The 20,877-nt window shown below is 36.4% G+C and overlaps 1 protein-coding gene across 2 annotated transcripts in view; it reads left to right on the top strand.

Annotated features, from left to right (window-relative positions):
- Positions 1-20,877, top strand: part of mtf1 (metal-regulatory transcription factor 1) — a 53,028-nt gene that overhangs the window by 14,265 nt on the left and 17,886 nt on the right. For both annotated transcript variants that reach the window (XR_013817998.1, XM_079836267.1), the window contains exons 4-9: positions 4,932-5,170; positions 10,841-10,972; positions 16,984-17,057; positions 17,873-18,003; positions 18,976-19,050; positions 19,127-19,229. Coding sequence is in view for 1 of the 2 variants with exons in the window: in XM_079836267.1 (XP_079692393.1) it covers positions 4,932-5,170; positions 10,841-10,972; positions 16,984-17,057; positions 17,873-18,003; positions 18,976-19,050; positions 19,127-19,229 (754 nt within the window). In the remaining variant the exon portion in view is untranslated. The remainder of the gene's footprint in view (positions 1-4,931; positions 5,171-10,840; positions 10,973-16,983; positions 17,058-17,872; positions 18,004-18,975; positions 19,051-19,126; positions 19,230-20,877) is intronic.

The raw sequence follows: 20,877 nt of genomic DNA, 5'->3' as shown, positions 1-20,877 counted from the left end.
TGGGGTTCGTGGGATTGTTTTAAGGTTTGTGAAAGTCTCTTCTGCATTTATTTGATCAAAAATACACTAAAAACTACATAATAATATTATGTAATATTCCTCCAGTGTAGATCATGTGTTCTCTATGTGAATATACAGTAAAGTGTGATTTATTATCATCATTACTCCAGTCTTCAGTGTCACATGACCCTTCACTGATCATTCTCATATGAGGATCTGATGATCAACACACAGTTATGATTATTATCAGTGTTGAACACAGTCATAACGGACACTGTGTCTGTCTTTCTACTGTTAATATAGCAAATCTATGAACAGAAAGTCAGTAATGAGACTATATTAGAACGACCTCGCACCACAGTGTAAGATGATCTCATCACACTGGAAAGGAAAGGTCAAACGCATTGCATTGTGGGATACAGTATTGCGAAGTTCGTATTCTATGTATGCAGAAAATCTGCGGTATGCATACTGTACTTCAGACACAGGGTTCCCACTCGTCCTGGAAAACCTGGAAAATTGATGACAAATTTTCCAGTCCTGGAAAACACATGGGAAATTAGAGAAAATATAAAATGTCCTGGAAAATCTTGTTGTTGTCTGGGAAAATTCTTTAAAAAAAAGTTATTTCTTTAGCCGAGTATAAAGAGTTTATCGCTGGCCCAAACAATTAGCACTAGTTGCAGAAAGCACTGAGATTGATGTGTGTGAGTAGTATTTGAATAATGATGTTTAATAGCTAATGCTATAACTGCTCAAATGTGTGCAGTGAATGTTAACTCGTAAGCTGCTCCCTAATCACGTAATTTTGATATAAAGTCACATTTGTGTGTTATAAAGTCAGAATTTCAAGACATAGTCAGAATTGCGTGATATAAACTCGCAAGTCTTTTCTTCACAATTGACTTTTTTGCACAGTTGCGAGTTTATATCTTGCAAGTCTGACTTCTTTTCTCTGAATTGCGAGATCTAAACTGCAATTGCAAGTTATAAAGTCCAATTCTGAGGGGAAAAGAATTGCGACAATTTTTGCGTTTATATCACAAATATGTAAACTCGCAATTGCGAGAAAGTCAGAATAGCGAGATAAAAAGTCACATTTACCTTTTCTTTCTATTCTGTGGCGTAAACAAGCTTCCATAGTCATAATGTATGATTAAGAGCTCATATTGAAAAATGCTGGATTGTTCAGTAATGGCAATAAACTGTACGGCTTTTAAAGACTTAGAAAGCAATATTTGGCTTGATCCTTGTCTTTTATTCCCACCGTAGTACATTTGAAAATGTCCTGGAAAAGTACTGGAAAATGGTTGCTGAAAAAGAGTGGGAACCCTGAGACGTCGTATCTGTATTAAGGAACCCATTTGCCAGATGTATGGCAGGAAATGAGGAGTGGGTGTATTGGGAAATGAGCAGCATGTGATTGAACCACTAGGCCACATCTCTACACACGTGATTACAAAGGGACGCACATCGATAAACATTCATCAAGGCATTCTAGATAAAGTGTGTTTTGTTCGGTGTAGCACTGGCATCTGTGAGAGAATATTGTTGGGTTTGGTGGTGGGAAAAAAAGGAAATGTTCAGTTTATTTGAGTCAGGCTTTGTCTGCTCATTTCTATTTTGGATCCGTTTCACATGTGACACGTTTGCAGGACCCATTCCGCCCTTTCTCAGAGTCTTGCTGATGTTTCTGGTTGTTATTGGCACAAATATCCATTTCCAGTATCAATTCGTATGTATATATCCTACTGTACATATAGGGAAAAATACGTTTGTTAAATTATATTTGCTCACTAAATACTTAAATCGATATGTCATCCTCAATAAACCCGTCTCCAGCGTGTTGTCTCCGATCATTCGAATATTGCACTTTAATAATTATTTAATCAACATCATCCTCAATAAACCCGTCTCCAGCATCTAAATAATAAACTAAAATAACCATTTAAACTAAATTACTGATCAAATTATTGATCTAAAGCCCACACTGTCACTGTATGATACTTGAAATTTTTCCAGAATGGCTATACAGCTGAATAAAATGATGCTGCATTATTTTCCTGTTTAACACTGTAAAGCTGCTTTGAAACAATCTGCATTGTTAAAAGCGCTATATAAATAAAGTTGACTTGACTTGACTTGACTCGCATTCATTAATATTCACTCGTGTTTGCTTATATAAGTATTAGGATGTAAGTTATTAACGTTTTAAAATTACATATTTAAAGAAATCTAGTGTTTGATCATGTCTAAATATTTATTCAAATGCAAAACCTAAAAATAAGTAAGCAGTTTATGATCTGCAATACTTTTTTGAGCAACCAGACTAGATACATGTATATTTATTAAAGAGCCATACAGCCACCTATAGTGGGTAAACCATGGCATTACAAATTAAATGTATTATTTTTCCAGCCACATAACTCTAATTTGCCTCTTTGCATTGGAATTCTCTATTTTAACTTTAAGTACTGCACTAATTGTAAAATAAATAATAAAAAATATTTTAAGTGGTCATTAATGGACCATAATTATTGCACAAATAGTAGGCCTATTTAGTACCAAAAGATATCCTCAAAATACTCAATAAATATAATTACACTAAAATATAGAACATTTATTTAATTGAAAATTGTTAGGTGTATGGTCACATTTGACCACCAATGAGTATGAGTGACCAATTAGTAAACAATGAGGGCGAAATACAAGAAAACATTCATGTTTACAATGTTGATCTCCATCACTCTCCATAATATAATGATACTGTAAATATGGTTGACGTAATAAAAAATTGCAGCAAGTACTTGTATAGTAAAACTGTTGTGTTTCCGCTTAAGCCAATCAAATGCATTGAGATGAGATCGTCGCAAATCTGTTTTTCAACGCCTCTGGCTTTAACTGTTATGCCACATTAGCGCCAAAACGCTATTTATTGTTTGAATTTCGTATTCAATTTTAAAAGCTTAGACTTTCATATCAAAAGCAGGTTTGGCGTGAGATTTTAAAAGTTAATGAATAACGACGCGCAATATGTGGCGTCCAGTGTTGATTAGTGAATGGGAAACACTGACTACGTATTAGCTGAATGTTGTTGGTGAATGAGAAAGTATTATAGCCTATTGTTTGCCTTGCTAATAATATAAAAGCAAACCATTTACTTTATTTGTTTATTTTAGCGGCATCTAGCAGTGAGATTGTGAATTGCAATAACCCACCGCTCATCCCTCCCTTTAGAGAAGCTGCGGTGGCCGACACAGGACAAAAATGTCATCCAGAGAGTAGCTAGCGCTCTATAGAGCAGTTTGTCCCTTTAGGGCTACCGTAGAAACATGGCGGCGCAAAATGGCGACTTCACTGTAAGAGGACCCGCGGTGTGTGTAGATAGGAACAGCTCATTCTAATGTAACAAAACAGTTCACTATGTAAGGTCTTTATACTCCACTGAAAACACAGTTATATATATTATATTGCATTTCTGTCAACAGATCCTCATATATACTACACACTGCACCTTTAACAGGTCTTTATAATAACGTATTAGACATGACTGTTTCACAGAGGCCGTAAACTAATGAAGACGGAGAAGAATGTGAGCGCTGTGTGATCAGGTGTGATTTCAGCGCCACCCAACAAAATAAAAGTGCAGCTTCTAACACATCGGCCAATCAGAAAACGTATGGCCGAGGCGATATATATACAGTGTTGGGGAAAGTTACTTTGAAAAGTAATGCATTACAATATTGCGTTACTCCCTTAGAAAGTAACTCATTGAGTTACTTAGTTACTTTTTAAGAAAAGTAATGCGTTACGTTACTTTTGCGTTACTTTTTCTCACCTGGGCTGGGCTTGTTTTTGTTTTTTTAATAACAAAAAAGTTATATTTTTGTGCAACGGTAAAGACCTCTTCATACCAAAAATGAAATAAGCCTCAGACTGAGGTAAAGATGCAGATTCCCTCATGAACACTAGAGGGCGCAGCTCTGGATAATGGAGAATAGATGCAGGAGAAAAAAGTTTTACCAATAAAAACAAAAAAAATCTAGAAATTTTCATCATCAAAGGTCAGCAGCAAGACATTGGTCAATTAAATATAAAGGTAGATTATGCATAAAAATAGTTGTTTTATTTAACATTTAATTATTAGAGGTTTGCGCAGTATTCTGATTTAGCATTTGACTGATTTTATTCATTTTGAGGAGTACAGAATCTTTATTGTGTAAGTGAGATAAATACATTTAGTCACATTTAGTCTAGAACTACAATAACCCTCATCTTCACACACACACACACACACACACACACATGTAGTGTTTTCATCTTTTATGGGGACTTTCCATAGGCGTAATGGTTTTTATACCGTACATACCGTATATTCTATCCCCCTACACTGCCCCTGCCCCTAAACCTAACCCTCACAGGAGACATTCTGCAATTTTACATTTTCAAAAAACATCACTTAGTCTGATTTATAAGATGTTTTCCTCATGGGGACCTAAAAATGTCCCCACAAGGATGAGGATTTCGGATATTGCTATCTTTGTGGGGACATTTTGTCCCCATAACGTGATGATTACCAGTCCACACACACACACACACACACACACACACCTCTGCACTTATTTTTCTCAACATGGGGACAGGAGAGCTGTCAGTCAAATTAATGTGAAAGTAACTTGCATTACTTTTTGGAAAAAGTAACTCAGATATTTTGTTGTAAATTTGAAAAGTAATGCGTTACTTTACTCGTTACTTGAAAAAAGTAATATTACGTAACTCAAGTTACTTGTAATGCGTTTCCCCAACACTGTATATATATGTGTTCATTTTGACCACAGACCGTACGCTATAACTTGAATTCAGCAAGAGCGCCCTCAGGCACTGAAAGCGTGTTTCTCTGTAATGGTGGCTGTTATCTGTGATCCTCTCAGGTGAAGCGATACCAGTGTATGTTCGAGGGCTGCACGCGCACCTACAGCACGGCGGGAAACCTGCGCACGCATCAGAAGACGCATCGCGGCGAGTACACGTTTGTGTGCAACCAGCAGGGCTGCGGAAAAGCCTTTCTCACGTCCTACAGCCTGAAGATCCACGTCCGGGTCCACACTAAAGAGAAGCCCTTTGAGTGTGACGTCCAGGGCTGTGAGAAGGCCTTCAACACACTCTACAGGTGAATATCATGTGTTATGAGCAGTGTTGGGGAAAGTTACTTTGAAAAGTAATGCATTACAATATTGCGTTACTCCCTTAAAAAGTAACTAATTGAGTTACTTAGTTACTTTTTAAGAAAAGTAATGCATTACAATATTGCGTTACTCCCTTAAAAAGTAACTAATTGAGTTACTTAGTTACTTTTCAAGAAAAGTAATGCATTACAATATTGCGTTACTCCCTTAAAAAGTAACTAATTGAGTTACTTAGTTACTTTTCAAGAAAAGTAATGCATTACAATATTGCGTTACTCCCTTAAAAAGTAACTAATTGAGTTACTTAGTTACTTTTCAAGAAAAGTAATGCATTACAATATTGCGTTACTCCCTTAAAAAGTAACTAATTGAGTTACTTAGTTACTTTTCAAGAAAAGTAATGCATTACAATATTGCGTTACTCCCTTAAAAAGTAACTAATTGAGTTACTTAGTTACTTTTTAAGAAAAGTAATGCGTTACAATATTGCGTTACTCCCTTAAAAAGTAACTAATTGAGTTACTTAGTTACTTTTTAAGAAAAGTAATGCGTTACAATATTGCGTTACTCCCTTAAAAAGTAACAAATTGAGTTACTTTTTTTTTTAAAGTAATGCATTACAATATTGCGTTACTCCCTTAAAAAGTAACTAATTGAGTTACTTAGTTACTTTTCAAGAAAAGTAATGCATTACAATATTGCGTTACTCCCTTAAAAAGTAACTAATTGAGTTACTTAGTTACTTTTTAAGAAAAGTTATGAATTACAATATTGCGTTACTCCCTTAAAAAGTAAAAGTAACTAATTGAGTTACTTAGTTACTTTTTAAGAAAAGTAATGCATTACAATATTGCGTTACTCCCTTAAAAAGTAACAAATTGAGTTACTTTTTTTTAAAAAGTAATGCATTACAATATTGCGTTACTCCCTTAAAAAGTAACTAATTGAGTTACTTAGTTACTTTTCAAGAAAAGTAATGCATTACAATATTGCGTTACTCCCTTAAAAAATAACTAATTGAGTTACTTAGTTACTTTTTAAGAAAAGTAATGTGTTACGTTACTTTTGCGTTACTTTTTCTCACCTGGGATGGGCTTGCTTTTTTATTTTGTTTGTTAATAGCAAAAAAAAGTCATTTTTTGTGCACATGTAAAGACCTCTTCATACCAAAATTTAAATAATAGGCCTCAGGCTGAGGTAAAGATGTGCTGCCATTCTGGATAATGGAAGAATAAGTTTAACCAATAAAAACAAAAATCTAGTAATATTTGCTCATGGCTTAACTGAATCATCAAAGGTCAGCAGCACGACATTGGTCAGTAAAGGTAGATTAAATGCATACAAATATTAGTTTTATTTAACATTTATATATTTGAGGTTTGCATAGTACTCTGATTTTGCAACACACAACATCTCTGCACTTACTCTCACTTTTCTCAACATGAGGGCAGGAGAGCTGTCAGTCAAATTAATGTGAAAAGTAACTCAGATATTTTGCTGTAAATTTGAAAAGTAATGCGTTACTTTACTAGTTACTTGAAAAAGTAATATTATTACGTAACTCAAGTTACTTGTAATGCGTTTCCCCAACACTGATTATTAGCATGCTTCAACAGCTCCTCCTCTGCTAAATAAGAGAAATAAGACCTCACTAACAGATTAACCCTTTAAGACCTAAGGGTATTTTTACAATTAATTTTCCGCCTGGTGTTATGTACTAAAAAAGCTTGTAAAACATCAACCCTGTTGTGCACAGACAATTGACACACCTCTTTTTTTTCAAGACAAGTTGCACTGTCAGTATATTTGTGTTGCATTGATGTCACCTGAATATAAAATAAGTTATGGGACCATAAAGACAAATGAAAACATAAAACGGAAATTGAATCACTCAAATATTTATTGAAAACACACACAAATAAATAAAAGCTAAGCATATTTCATCTGGAAAACTGTTTGTTCAAGTCTTTAGAGTCCTGGAACTCAGGAATAAACATGATAACTTATACAGAACCAAAACTATTTACATTTTTCCAAACAAAGTCCAGGCGCTTTTGGCCTCTTTGGATTTTGGATATTTACTGGTGCCAAGCCTCAAAACAGTTCCTATCAGGAACTTCTCCTCAAACTTTTTCCTCAAACTTTCTCCACAAAACTACTAAAAACTGCAGCGCGTCTCTCTCTCTCTCTCTCTCTCCTCAACACTAGCCGCGCGCCTCTCTCTCTCCACAATAACAGAGCTGTGGTTCATGCGTAATGACGCACACCAACGTGGATGACGGATCAGCCTGTCATTGGTCAAACCCTCATCCAAAATGGCAGCTAGCATCGCGCTAGCGGCAAAAATGACAGAAAATGTATAAATTATGGACATCAAGTGGATATATCTTGGATGTAAGCGTTTTGATTTATTGCTGAACAACTCCAAAAAGATGCACATGTTCCAGGCTGGATAGAAAACCTTCTGTAAAGGCTACAAAGACACCAAAGACACCCCCGTGATGGCTAGCTCGTTAGCTTTCTGCTGGAAAAAACGGTAAGAAAATCGATATAAGTTTCATGAAATAATATAGATATTTATCGGAGGTGCCGTGTGACGTCGTGGGCGATGCCGTCGGGCTCTGAGGGTTAAGTACAAATATAGTGAATATGTAATTTAGTGCAAATATTTAACAAAATGTTATTTGGTGCTGTAACTAGCAGGCCTACTGCATCCACTGTTCCCTTAACGCTGGGTTATTGTGAAGCTGAACAAGGGGATCTTTCCCTCACACACACACACACACATACACACACACACATGTTTGTTTTTGTGAAATGTGAGGACATTCCATAGGCGTAATGGTTTTTATACCGTACAAACCGTATTTTCTATCCCACACACACACACACACACACACGCACACTGCCCCTGCCCCTAAACCTACCCATCACACACACACACACACACACACACACACACACACACTGCCCCTAAACCTACCCATCACACACACACACACACATTTCTTTAGTGACATTGTTGATCTCGTGTCTAAAAACACAACATAACCTGAACTAGGGCTGAAACGATTCATCGATTAACTCGATTACAAAAATTCCTTGAGGCAAAAATTCTGCCTCGAAGCCTCGTTCAATCCCTCTCTCACGCGCCAGTCAGACCAAGCAGGTGCAGCAATTCTTATAAAAGGATATAAATAACATTTCTACAACATAATATGACCAAAACCCACATTAGATCGCGATTGGGAGTTATTGCAAACACTTGTTGGTGGTTTTAATTGAGTTTTGAGGAACAGCATAGGATTAATCTTATAAATTGTTTTATGTAGCTTGAGGATATTTACATTACATTTACATTTACGCATTTGGCAGACGCTTTTATCCAAAGCAACTTAAATTGCATTCAATGTACACATTTTATATTTAGTCAGTTCTTGCTTTCCCTGGGAATCGAACCCATGACCTTGGCGTTGCTAGCACCACGCTCTACTGTTTGAGCTACAGGAATATTTATAGCTCTAATGCTGCACAGGTTTATTTCATGATGTATTTTGTCAAAAGAGTTCATGTTAGTTCATAAGAGAAGTTTTGTTTTCTAGAAAGACTATTTACCCTAACCCTGTTGGGATCAAAGCGATGTGAATATGAAACCCATAATGCAGAATAAAGGCTAATAGCCTCTGAATAAAAACAAAAGAATAATCATAAAAGAAAAATGAAATTAGATCTCATTGCCGGCAGAGATTTGAAAGGTTGGTCCAATGAGGACAATAGAACATGAATAGAGCAATCGGCCACAGACAGAGACAATACATGACAGGAGAGCTTACAGGGGAAATACAATTTTGCATTTGCCTTTTCTAAAAACTCACATGACATGGTCTTAGAAAATGTTTCATAAAAGTCATAGTTTTAGAGATAAAATCCTCAGTTCTGAAATGAAGCATGAGCAGATTTGTGACTTCGGCTTAATTGTGTTACACCACAGCCACATAATAGTTTTACACATTTAAAAAATATATATATTCTTAATAGTCTTGAACTGTAAACTCTCAAGTGTTGGCTTTCTAAATATACACTATATTGCCAGAAGTATTTTTCAGCCAGTTGTTTTTCAGGGGTTAGTTCCAGTGAAAGGAACTCTTAATGCAAGACATTTTGGACAATTTCATGCTCCCAACTTTGTGGGCTCAGTTTGGGGACGGCCCCTTCCTGTCCCAGCATGACCAGTGCTCAAAGCGTCTCCATAAAGACATGGATGAGGAGTTTGGTGGAGGAACTGGAGTCCTGACCTCAACCTGATAGAACAGCTTTGGGATGAATTAGAGCGGAGACTGAGAGCCAGGCCTTCTCGTCCAACATCACTAATGAAGAATCCCCATAAACACACTCCTAAACCTTGAGGAAAGAAGAGCTGGAGCTGTTATGTGGCGTTCACACCGGACGCGATTCGCGCGAAGGTGGACGCTTGAACATTTTGAGTTTACTCGCTTCAATCGCGCGTGACATTCACTGCACAACAGACGTGATTCTCCTCATGGGCGGAGCTTCTGCCAGCAGCTCGTCTCGTTGAGAAATGGCTGACATGGGCTGTGTTTACACGTCTTTTTTTTGTTAAAATCTACTGTTAATGTGTGACAAAACGTAGTTTTAAGACTTTTTCAGTCGATAATGTAGTGGTTTAAAGCTCAAATGTGTGGTTTATTTATATAAAGAGTGCCTATTTGAACATGTGATGTGGTGTTTTGGGAGTTGTGAGCTCCAGTGGATCAGCGGCGCTCATTAACCCGGTGAGATCAGCCTTTCCTCAGCCAGTCCTTCTGCCGCTGGCTCTGATGTCTCTGTGGCGGCTCCAGCTATAATTCGTCTTCTAACGGCCGATCTTTGGTCTGATGGATCTATAATTTGTTCCCTGGCGAATCGTTTAGGCTGAGGGCAAAGAGAAGTTTCATTACTTTATATTTTTAGGCTATAACTGCACGTTGCAGTTGTAACGTTAGCCTACTAGCACTGACTTTGAATGTTTGACTGAATTGTTTGCTTTATTTCATGTATAGCTTGTTATACATTACTTATACTTTTGTATTATTGATCATACATAAACTTGCATTTAACAAAAAGAGACTGGGTTGTGTTTCATGTCATTTAATGTTATCACAGTGATAATCATATTGTGTGAACCAGATATTAATATACAGATTTTCTCCTCATTGTTGTCACTACTAGAGCAAGCTCCTGATTGGTTAACGCGGCGCGAAATATCCGCCAAAGTTCAAAACGCTCAATTCGCGTCCTTCGCGCCGCCTCAATCGCGCCGCAGAATGCCATTTCGCGTCTCTGCATTGACTCAACATGTAAATCACTCGCGCGAATCGCGTCCGGTGTGAACGCACCATAAGAGCTGCTTCTCCATATTAAACCCTACGGATTGAGAATGGGATGGCATTAAAGCTCATGTGCGTGTGAAGTTTTTGGCAATATAGTGTGTGTTGTTTATGTCTATTCAGTATGACTTATGAGCAGGAACATATTTTCGGTATGTCATTTATGCCACATTTGCCCCCCAAAAAAGTCATCTTTCATTCACCTGTACTTTGTACAAAGGCATCTGCTCAATGACTGATCCGTGTATGATTATTGTGTCTCGTCAGACTGAAAGCACACCAGAGGCTGCACACTGGGAAGACGTTTAACTGTGAATCTGAGGGATGCACCAAGTACTTCACCACACTCAGTGACCTGAGGAAGCACATCCGCACACACACCGGGGAAAAACCCTTCAGGTGAGGCCATGGTCATCTTACCCCAGTTCAGAAGTGCTTTACAAAGTTAATAGCCAATCATATTGACAATGATCCGGTTAAATGTTTACTGCGGCTGAGAGAGGAGACAGGGATTTGCTTCCTGACTGTGGCATCACGAACATGGTGTGTTTGCGGATAGCAACAGGGTTGAGAAGATTACTTTTAACATGATAAAAAAAATTAGGGCTGTCAAAAGATTAATCGCGATTAATCGCATCCAAAATAAAAGTTTGCGTTTACATAATATATGTGTGTGTACTCTGTTAATTATTATTTATATATAAATACACACACATTCATGTATATATTTAAGAAATATTTGCATGTATATACATTTATATAATCTATAATATATAAATATAAATGTTTTATATATAAAAATAATATTTTTTTCTTAAATATATACATGCTTGTGTGTGTATTTATATATAGATAATAATCAACAGAGTACACACACGTATATTATGTAAACACAAACTTTTATTTTGGATGCGATTAATCGCGATTAATCTTTTGACAGCCCTAAAAAAATACATGCTTTAAAATGTCATCTGTAGTGTATTTCGTTAGATTACACAATTTTTTGTAACTTAATCTAAATACTTTGGAATACTAATAAGGCATGACACACCGAACTAGGACAGAATTGCGACTTGCTTGTAGCTTGATTTTGACACTAAATATACAAATAAAAAAGGTAATTGCGACTTTTTATCTTACAATTTTACACTTTTTTATCTTACAACAGACTTTTTTCTCAGAATGGAAAGATTTAAACTCGAAATTGTGAATTATAGTCAGAATTGTGAGATAAACAGGCGCAATTTCCTTTTTTATTTTTGTATTCAGTGGCGAAAACAAGCTACAAGCAAGTCGCAATTATGATAAAGAGTCTTTTTCCCCTTTTTTATCTCACAATTCTCAGAAAAGAAGTCAGAATTGTCAGTCGCAATTACCTAAACAAGTCACTGAACATGAAATTCAAGGGTTTGGACATTATTTTAATGTGGCAATTTGTGATATATTATGTGAAACTGTCATTTGATTACCACCCATTTAATGAAATACAGTTACTCAAATTGTGTATTTTACATTAGGGATGTACCGATATACTTTTTGTGGAACGATTTTATCAAACAATTATTGGCCGATTCTGATATTTGTCACTTGCCCTCTTATTTGAAATGTTGTCATTAAAATAGAGTGTTTTGATCAAGTTTTAAATCAGCAAAGTTTAAAGAAAACACTAACTTATAGCCTATAGCTTATATTGCTGCATTATCAAATAGTTTCTAATGAACATAGACTGGATCCATTTAACATTCAGCAGGCCAACATAAATACAACAGAACAACATACATATGAAATAAACATAGGTTTAATGTTTAATAACACTGCATATTCTTCACTGTATAAATTAAATACATATAATATAATTACATTGAGACTTAGCTCTTCTGTACAACATTAATCCTGTCACAATTACTTTGTTAAACTGAACTTTTATTTTGACGGGTTGCTGTGAAGTCCTTTGAGTTCCTGTGTGTGTGTGTGTGTGTGTGTTTATGATATGACGATAGATTTTGTCGAATGAAACGATGAAATGCTCATGAAGTGACTGGAGATGCAAGTCCAAGTCAAGTCTGGAGTCTTCTGTCACGAGTCCAAGTCGAGTCTCAAGTCATTTTATGTCTTACAAAAAAAAAATCTCATATTCAAAAATCCTAAGTTTTTTTTTTTTTTTTAATTTAGACAAAATAAATGACCTTTCTATCCTCTGTTTTGTTTGTAATTAGGCTCCTAAGATGTAGTGGCTACATCCAGCCTGTTACATTATAAACCATTATAACGTCAAATAAAATAAAACAATTGCCCTGGCAACAAGACGAGTAGTGATTTTCAATAGTCGCTGAATGGACACAAGATGGCGCCAGTCACGTTCGTTATACAGCGTTATTGACAACATTATCAGAAAATATCAAACCTCCGAACGTTTCTAGTTGTTTCCAGTCAATAGTGTTCATTTTGTCACCTATTTTTAATTTAGTCTTAGTCTTGTGCCAAATGTCCTTGTTAGTTTTAGTCATATTTAGTCATTCACATATCTTTTTTATCTTTAGTCTCGTCGTTTTAGTCAAAAGAAAACTCAATATATTTTGTGGCAAAATAAGTTACATCAAATATATATAAAACCTGCATAATGTTTACAATAACACCAAAGCTAACTGGTTGATTTACAGCAAAGATGCCTAAAATCAGCATTAGCTTATGAGAAGATGGCCACAAATATCGATTTCGATCTTGATTCAGTATGAATTCATATGTATATAGCCTACTGTACACAAGGGAAAATAACTTTGCCTTTTAGCACTATTTTAAATTTTTGGGGGGTTAAATTATATTAGCTTGCATTCATTACTATTCACTATTATTATTAACATTTCAAAATTTCACAAATAAGTAAGCAGTTATGATCTGCAATACGCTTTTGAGCAACCAGACTACATGTATATTGATTAAAGAGCCATACAGGCACCAATAATGGCATTACAAATAAAAATGTATATTTTCCAGCCACAAAATGACTCTAATTTGTCTCTTTGCATTGGAATTCTCTATTTTAACCTTAATTACTGCACTAATTGTAATATAAATGTTTTAAGTGGTCATTAATGGACCATAATTATTGCACAATAGTATTTAGTACCAAAAGATCTCCTCAAAAATATATTATTGAACTAAAATATAGGCTATTTATTTTAAAAATAGTTAAGGTGTATGTTCACATTTGACCACCAATGAGTATGAGTGTGAGCAATTAGTAAGGAATACCTGAGGCTAAATACAAGAAAAACATTAACAATATGTTGATCTCCATCACTCTCCATAATATAATGAACCTGTAAATATGGTTGATGTAATAATCAATGCACACCTGTACAGTGAAGCTGTCGTGTATCCGCTTAAGCCATTCAAAGACGATTGAAGACGAAAATGAAGAGAGATTTTATCTTAGTTTTCATTTTATGCAAAACATTTTCGTTTTTCGTCAACAATAATGCCTGTTAGTTTAGTCTTAGTCAATGTTTTTGGACATTGGTTCAGTCTCGTCATCGTATCGTCTTCGTCATGGAAGAAACGTCGTTGACGAACATATTTAGTCTCGTTTCGTCTGATAAAATGAACACTACCTGTCAATAGAAAACTGTACACATGCTGATTGCTATACGTTAAAAGAAGCGCTTTAAGTAATAAATGGATTAACATCTTTCTCTCTCTCGCCGATCTGAAATGGTAGAACATAAGGCGCGATGGATCATGTTTCATGGCACTCATGACATTGAGGAGTTTACACGCAATACATTCAAATAAAGCCACTTTTTTCATTTACGATAAATGAGGATTAAATACTTCAGTTGTTTTTAAAATATTCACAAGTCTTTTTTTTGTCATGTCTGAAGTCTCATAAAATGCGACTCTGTGTGTGTGTGTGTGTGTGTGTGTGTGTGTGTGTGTGTGTGTGTGTGTGTGTGTGTGTGTGTGTGTGTGTGTGTGTGTGTGTGTGTGTGTGTGTGTGTGTGTGTGTGTGTGTGTGTGGTAAATGAAACCGCGCGTCTACTTCATTCATTTACACAGAAACATGCAGTATTCATATATATTTTCACGTCTTTTTGCGGCTTTATATTCACAGACATTAGTATATATCGTGATTTGATTTAAGTGACTGACCTACGTTTTATTTATTCATCAAAACTTTGACAAATTCCGTGACATTCGGCGTTATGCAGTAAATTCTGTGCTCTTTTTTTGATCGCCTTTTTTTGTATCATATATTTGAGTAATTATCATAAATTAGGTATCATTTAAAAGCTCACAGACTCAAAATTCATCCTGTGGAAACCGTTTCGAAATCAGACGTTGCGTTACCATGGAAACTGTACTCTAAATTCTTCTAGCAGGCTCCTCCCCCTAGTGGGCGGTGTTATGCATCGTATTTACAAAATGTATTTTAACTACTTTATAATCGAAATCTTTTCTAATTGTGACAAGCGCGTATCGTCGGAAAGGTCTGAGTCTCAAGGGTCCATATTTGGGGTCTGTTTTGTGATGGAAGTGATATTAGGACAGAAATTTACAGGAAAATGCATTTAAAAAATGTGAATGTGAATGACATCCGGTGGCTGTTTGTGGTACTGCGCCTAAACAACACCTCATGGGAACTTACATTTTTGTGATATCAACTTCAAATTTGGAACACAACTTGGTTAGACATATGGCTTTGAATTTATTATAATTTTAGAGTAAAACATTTTTTGTAAAATATATATTTGATATAGAATAAAATATATTTAGTATACTATTTTTCATTTACAGTAAATTTAAACTTCCATAACTTTTTCAGACTTTCATATTTTGAAATGCTTTCACTTCAGCAATAATCTGCAGAGTGTCTGCTTTGAAGATCAATCTTACGTCTATATTCCAAAGCATTCATGAATTACAGTTTGGATAGTGCATTTTCATGACTATTCTCAAAAGGGGGGGGGGGGGGTGTGACAGTTAAGGGGTTAATCAATAGTCAGTGATTTTTTTGTTTTGTTTGTTGGTCGTCTGTTGTTTGATGAGCATTAAAGTGCAGACAGCAGCGCAGCAGATGTTACACAGCTCAGTGCCTTCACGCAGTTCATTAATATCGGTTAATTAATATCAGTGCATTAATATCAGTTCATTAATATCAGTTCATTAATATCGATGCATTAATATCGGTTCATTAATATCAGTGCATTAATATCGGTGCATTAATATCGGTTCATTAATATCGGTTCATTAATATCAGTGCATTAATATCGATGCATTAATATCGGTTCATTAATATCAGTGCATTAATATCGGTGCATTAATATTGGTTCATTAATATCAGTGCATTAATATCAGTTCATTAATATCGATGCATTAATATCGGTTCATTAATATCAGTGCATTAATATCGGTGCATTAATATCGGTTCATTAATATCGGTTCATTAATATCAGTGCATTAATATCAGTTCATTAATATCGGTGCATTAATATCGGTTCATTAATATTGGTGCATTAATATCGGTGCATTAAAATCCATTAATATCGGTTCATTAATATCGGTGCATTAATATCGGTTCATTAATATCGGTGCATTAATATCGGTTCATTAATATCGGTTCATTAATATCGGTGCATTAATATCGGTGCATTAAAATCCATTAATATCGGTTCATTAATATCGGTGCATTAATATCGGTTCATTAATTTCGGTGCATTAATATCGGTGCCTTAATATTGGTTCATTAATATCGGTGCTTTAATATCGGTTCATTAATATTGGTGCATTAATATCGGTGCATTAATATCGGTGCATTAATATCGGTTAATTAATATCGGTGCATTAATATCAGTGCATTAAAATCCATTAATATCGGTTCATTAATATCGGTGCATTAATATCGGTTCATTAATATCGGTGCATTAATATCGGTGCCTTAATATCGGTTCATTAATATCGGTGCTTTAATATCGGTTCATTAATATTGGTGCATTAATATCGGTGCATTAATATCGGTGCATTAATATCGGTGCATTAATATCGGTTAATTAATATCGGTGCATTAATATCAGTGCATTAAAATCCATTAATATCGGTTCATTAATATCGGTGCATTAATATCGGTGCATTAATATCGGTTCATTAATATCGGTTCATTAATATCGGTGCATTATTATTGGTTCATTAATAGCGGTGCATTAATATCGATGCATTCATATCGGTGCATTAATATCGGTGCATTAATATCGATGCATTCATATCGGTGCATTAATATCGGTGCATTAATATCGGTTCATTAATATCGGTGCATTAATATCGGTTCATTAATATCGGTTCATTAATATCGGTGCATTAATATCGGTGCGTGATAGAGAGTGATGAACTTTATACTGTTGTGTTTGTGTCTGCAGGTGTGACCATGATGGCTGTGGTAAGGCTTTCGCTGCTAGTCATCACCTGAAGACACATGTACGGACACACACTGGTAAGACCATCAGCTTAAAACGGGCAAAAGCGAAAGCAAGGTCACTGACCTAAAAACTCCTTTAGACTCTCGATAAAGCCTATAGAGACAGAGCGACACGCCCCATAATCTGAAGGCCACGCCCACTGGGGGGGAAAACAAGCCAATGCTCTCCATTGACTTTGCATTGTGTGAAGCGCCTCATTGTCATTTTGGACTTATGACAAAAAACAGAACAATGTCTAAAAGCTGATATGTGACAAAGTGTACAGCAAACAAGCTAAACAAAACACACAACCAACAACACAGACGCTTTTATAAGCTATTGACCCAAAAAACAAGCGTTTAAGGACAAAAAAGTGGATACAGGCCATTGAGACACATTATATTACACTGAGAAGTACACACACTACAGGGGAACGTCATCAGAGACAGGAAATATCATATATAAAACTGACTTTTGGATATTTGACTTAACAGTGATAATATATTTACTGCACACATGAGCACACTGAGACACACTGAGTGTCAGGATCGCAAAATGTCCCCATTCTTCAGCTGAAGCGTCACGCTTTACTGCCTTTATCCACTTTTTTGTCCTTAAACGGCTTTTATCAGCTTTTAGACATTGTTCTGTTTTTTGTTATAAGTCCGAAATGACAAGAATGCCGCCTCACGCAATGCAAAGTCAATGGAGAGCGTTGGATTGTTTCCCCCCCCGGTGTGGGCGTGGCCTAAATACGCTCTGTCTCTTTTGCATTATATTTGATGCCCACATTTCTAAGGCCTCTAAATGATGAGCCTCTCCATTTCTCCTGCCTCTTTTTGTGTCCTAGGAGAGAAGCCGTTTTTCTGTCCGAGCGACGGCTGTGAGAAGACCTTCAGCTCCCAGTACAGCCTGAAGAGCCACATCCGGGGTCACGACAAAGGGCCATCGTTCACCGTGGGCAGCCATCCGCTGTCAGAGGTACACACTCACACACTCACACACTCACTGGCTGCTTTATTACACCTACACTTTTTGACGGTGGACTTAAAGGGTTAGTTCAGCCAAAAATGTAAATTGTGTGATTAATGACTGAGCCTCATGTGGTTGGACACCCGTCAGACCTCCGTTCATCTTCAGACACAAATGAAGATATTTTAGTGTAAATCTGATGCTCTGAAAGGCCTCCATTGGCTCAACTTTACACTCTCAAGACCCTTAAAAGACACTAAAGACTAAAGTTACAAAGTCCATCTCACTACAGCGGCTCTACAATAACTTTATGAAGACGAGAATAGTTTCTGTGCGCAAAAAACCCTAAATAACGACTTACATAGTGATGACGATTTCAAAACACGGCCTCATGAAGCTTCGAAGCGTTATGAATCAGTGAGTCGATTCAGCGGTTCAGAGTGTTATGAGTCAGTGAGTCGATTCAGCGGTTCAGAGCGTTATGAGTCAGTGAGTCGAATCATGATTCGGATCGCGTGTCAAACCGCCAAACTGCTGAAATTTGGCGATTCAAACCGCTGAATCGACTCACTGATTCATAACGCTCTGAACCGCTGAATCGACTCACTGATTCATAACGCTTCGAAGCTTGATGAGGCCGTGTTTTGAAATCGTCATCACTATATAAGTCGTTACTTAGTGTTTTTTTTGCGCACAAAAACTATTCTCATCGCTTCATAAAGTTATTGTAGAGCCGCTGTAGTGAGATGGACTTTGTATCGACGTCTTTAATGGCTTTTAAGGGTCTTGAGAGTGTAAAGTTGAGCCAATGGAGGCCTTTCAGAGCATCAGATTTACACTAAAATATCTTCATTTGTGTCTGAAGATGAACGGAGGTCTGACGGGTGTCCAACCACATGAGGCTCAGTCATTAATGACACAATCTACATTTTTGGGTGAACAAACCCTTTAATTGGTCCTGTTTTACTTGTTCAACCGCAGGATGCGAATCACTCGCTGTGCCTCAGTGATTTGAGCCTCATTTCCACTGACTCTGAGCTCCAGGAGAACCATAATGTGAGTTGCGTCTTGATTTACACAGAGCTGTTTTCAGTGGAGTACGAGTGCATCTCAGCACATGTTCATGTCTCAGTCTCAGGGTCTGGATCTGAACAGCGTCACCCCCATACGAATCTTTGAGCTGATGTTCCAGAGTCCTGAGAACAGTGTCAGCCAGGACGACCCGAAAACCACAGGCAAGAACTTTTTGAGCTCGCTGTGTTCAAAGACACCCGGGTCACTTCTGTTATGCAGTTTTAAAAAATGAATGTGCTAAAGAGGACCTATTATGCCCTTGATTTTGTTTTTGGGCTCTATTAGAACAGGTTTTCATTTTGAATGTTCAAAAACACCTCATTTTCCTCATATTCTCCATTGTTGCGGCTCCTCTCTTCCCAGTCTGTCAGTAACGCTCTGTTTAGTTCCTGTCTCTATGAAGCCCCGCCTTCTGAAAAGCACACTGTGCTCTGATTGGTCGGTTGGAGCAGGGTGCTGTGATCGGTCGAGCGATTTGAGCGTGTTTGGGAAATGCCACGCCAAGCTTAACCAGGCCCATCCTTTTATGCGTATGCCTTGGGTGGGAATTGTTTATTTTATTATTTTTATGTATGCCAGACCTTCAGAGATTTGCTCAGACACCTAAAACATGTTCGAAACACGTTAAAACATGCAGAAACCTGCTAGCAAAATGTTAACACTGTGTTAAAACATGTTTGAAACCTGTTAACAAAATTATATCAATGTTGAAAACATGCTATCAATGTGTTAAAACATGCTATCAATGTGCTAAAACATGCTATCAATGTGTTAAAACTTGTTAAACATGCTACCAAAGTGTTAAAACATGCTATCAATGCGTTAAACGTGCTAAACCATGCTATCAATGTGCTAAAACATGCTATCAATGTGTTAAAACTTGTTAAACATGCTACCAAAGGGTTAAAACATGCTATCAATGCGTTAAACGTGCTAAACCATGCTATCAATGTGCTAAAACATGCTATCAATGTGTTAAAACTTGTTAAACATGCTACCAAAGGGTTAAAACATGCTATCAATGCGTTAAACGTGCTAAACCATGCTATCAATGTGCTAAAACATGCTATCAATGTGTTAAAACTTGTTAAACATGCTACCAAAGTGTTAAAACATGCTACCAATGTGTTAAAACATGCTACCAAAGTGTTAAAACATGCCACCAACGTGCTAAAACATGCTACCAATGTGCTTAAACATGGTACCAATATGTTAAAACATGGTACCAATATGTTAAAACATGCTACCAGTGTGATAAAACATGCTACCAATGTGCTAAAACGTGTTAAAACATGCTATCAATGCGTTAAACATGCTAAACCATGCTATCAATGTGCTAAAACGTGTTAAACCATGCTATCAATGTGTTAAAACGTGTTAAAACATGCTACCAATGTGCTAAAACGTGCTATCAATGTGTTAAAACTTGTTAAACATGCTACCAAAGTGTTAAAACATGCTACCAATGTGCTAAAACATGCCACCAAAGTGTTAAAACATGTTAAAACATGCTACCAATGTGTTAAAACATGCTACCAATGTGTTAAAACATGCTACCAAAGTGTTAAAACATGCCACCAACGTGCTAAAACATGCCACCAGTGTACTTAAACATGGTACCAATATGCTAAAACATGGTACCAATATGCTAAAACATGCTACCAATGTGCTAAAATGTGTTAAAATATGCTATCAATGCATTAAACGTGCTAAACCATGCTATCAATGTGTTAAAACGTGCTACCAAAGTGTTAAAACATGCTACCAAAATGTTAAAACATGCTACCAATGTGCTAAAACATGCTACGA

This window comes from Gobio gobio, assembly GCF_949357685.1.
Source record: "Gobio gobio genome assembly, chromosome: 15".
Taxonomy (NCBI): domain Eukaryota; kingdom Metazoa; phylum Chordata; class Actinopteri; order Cypriniformes; family Gobionidae; genus Gobio; species Gobio gobio.
This window is presented reverse-complemented; position numbering and strand designations above follow the sequence as displayed.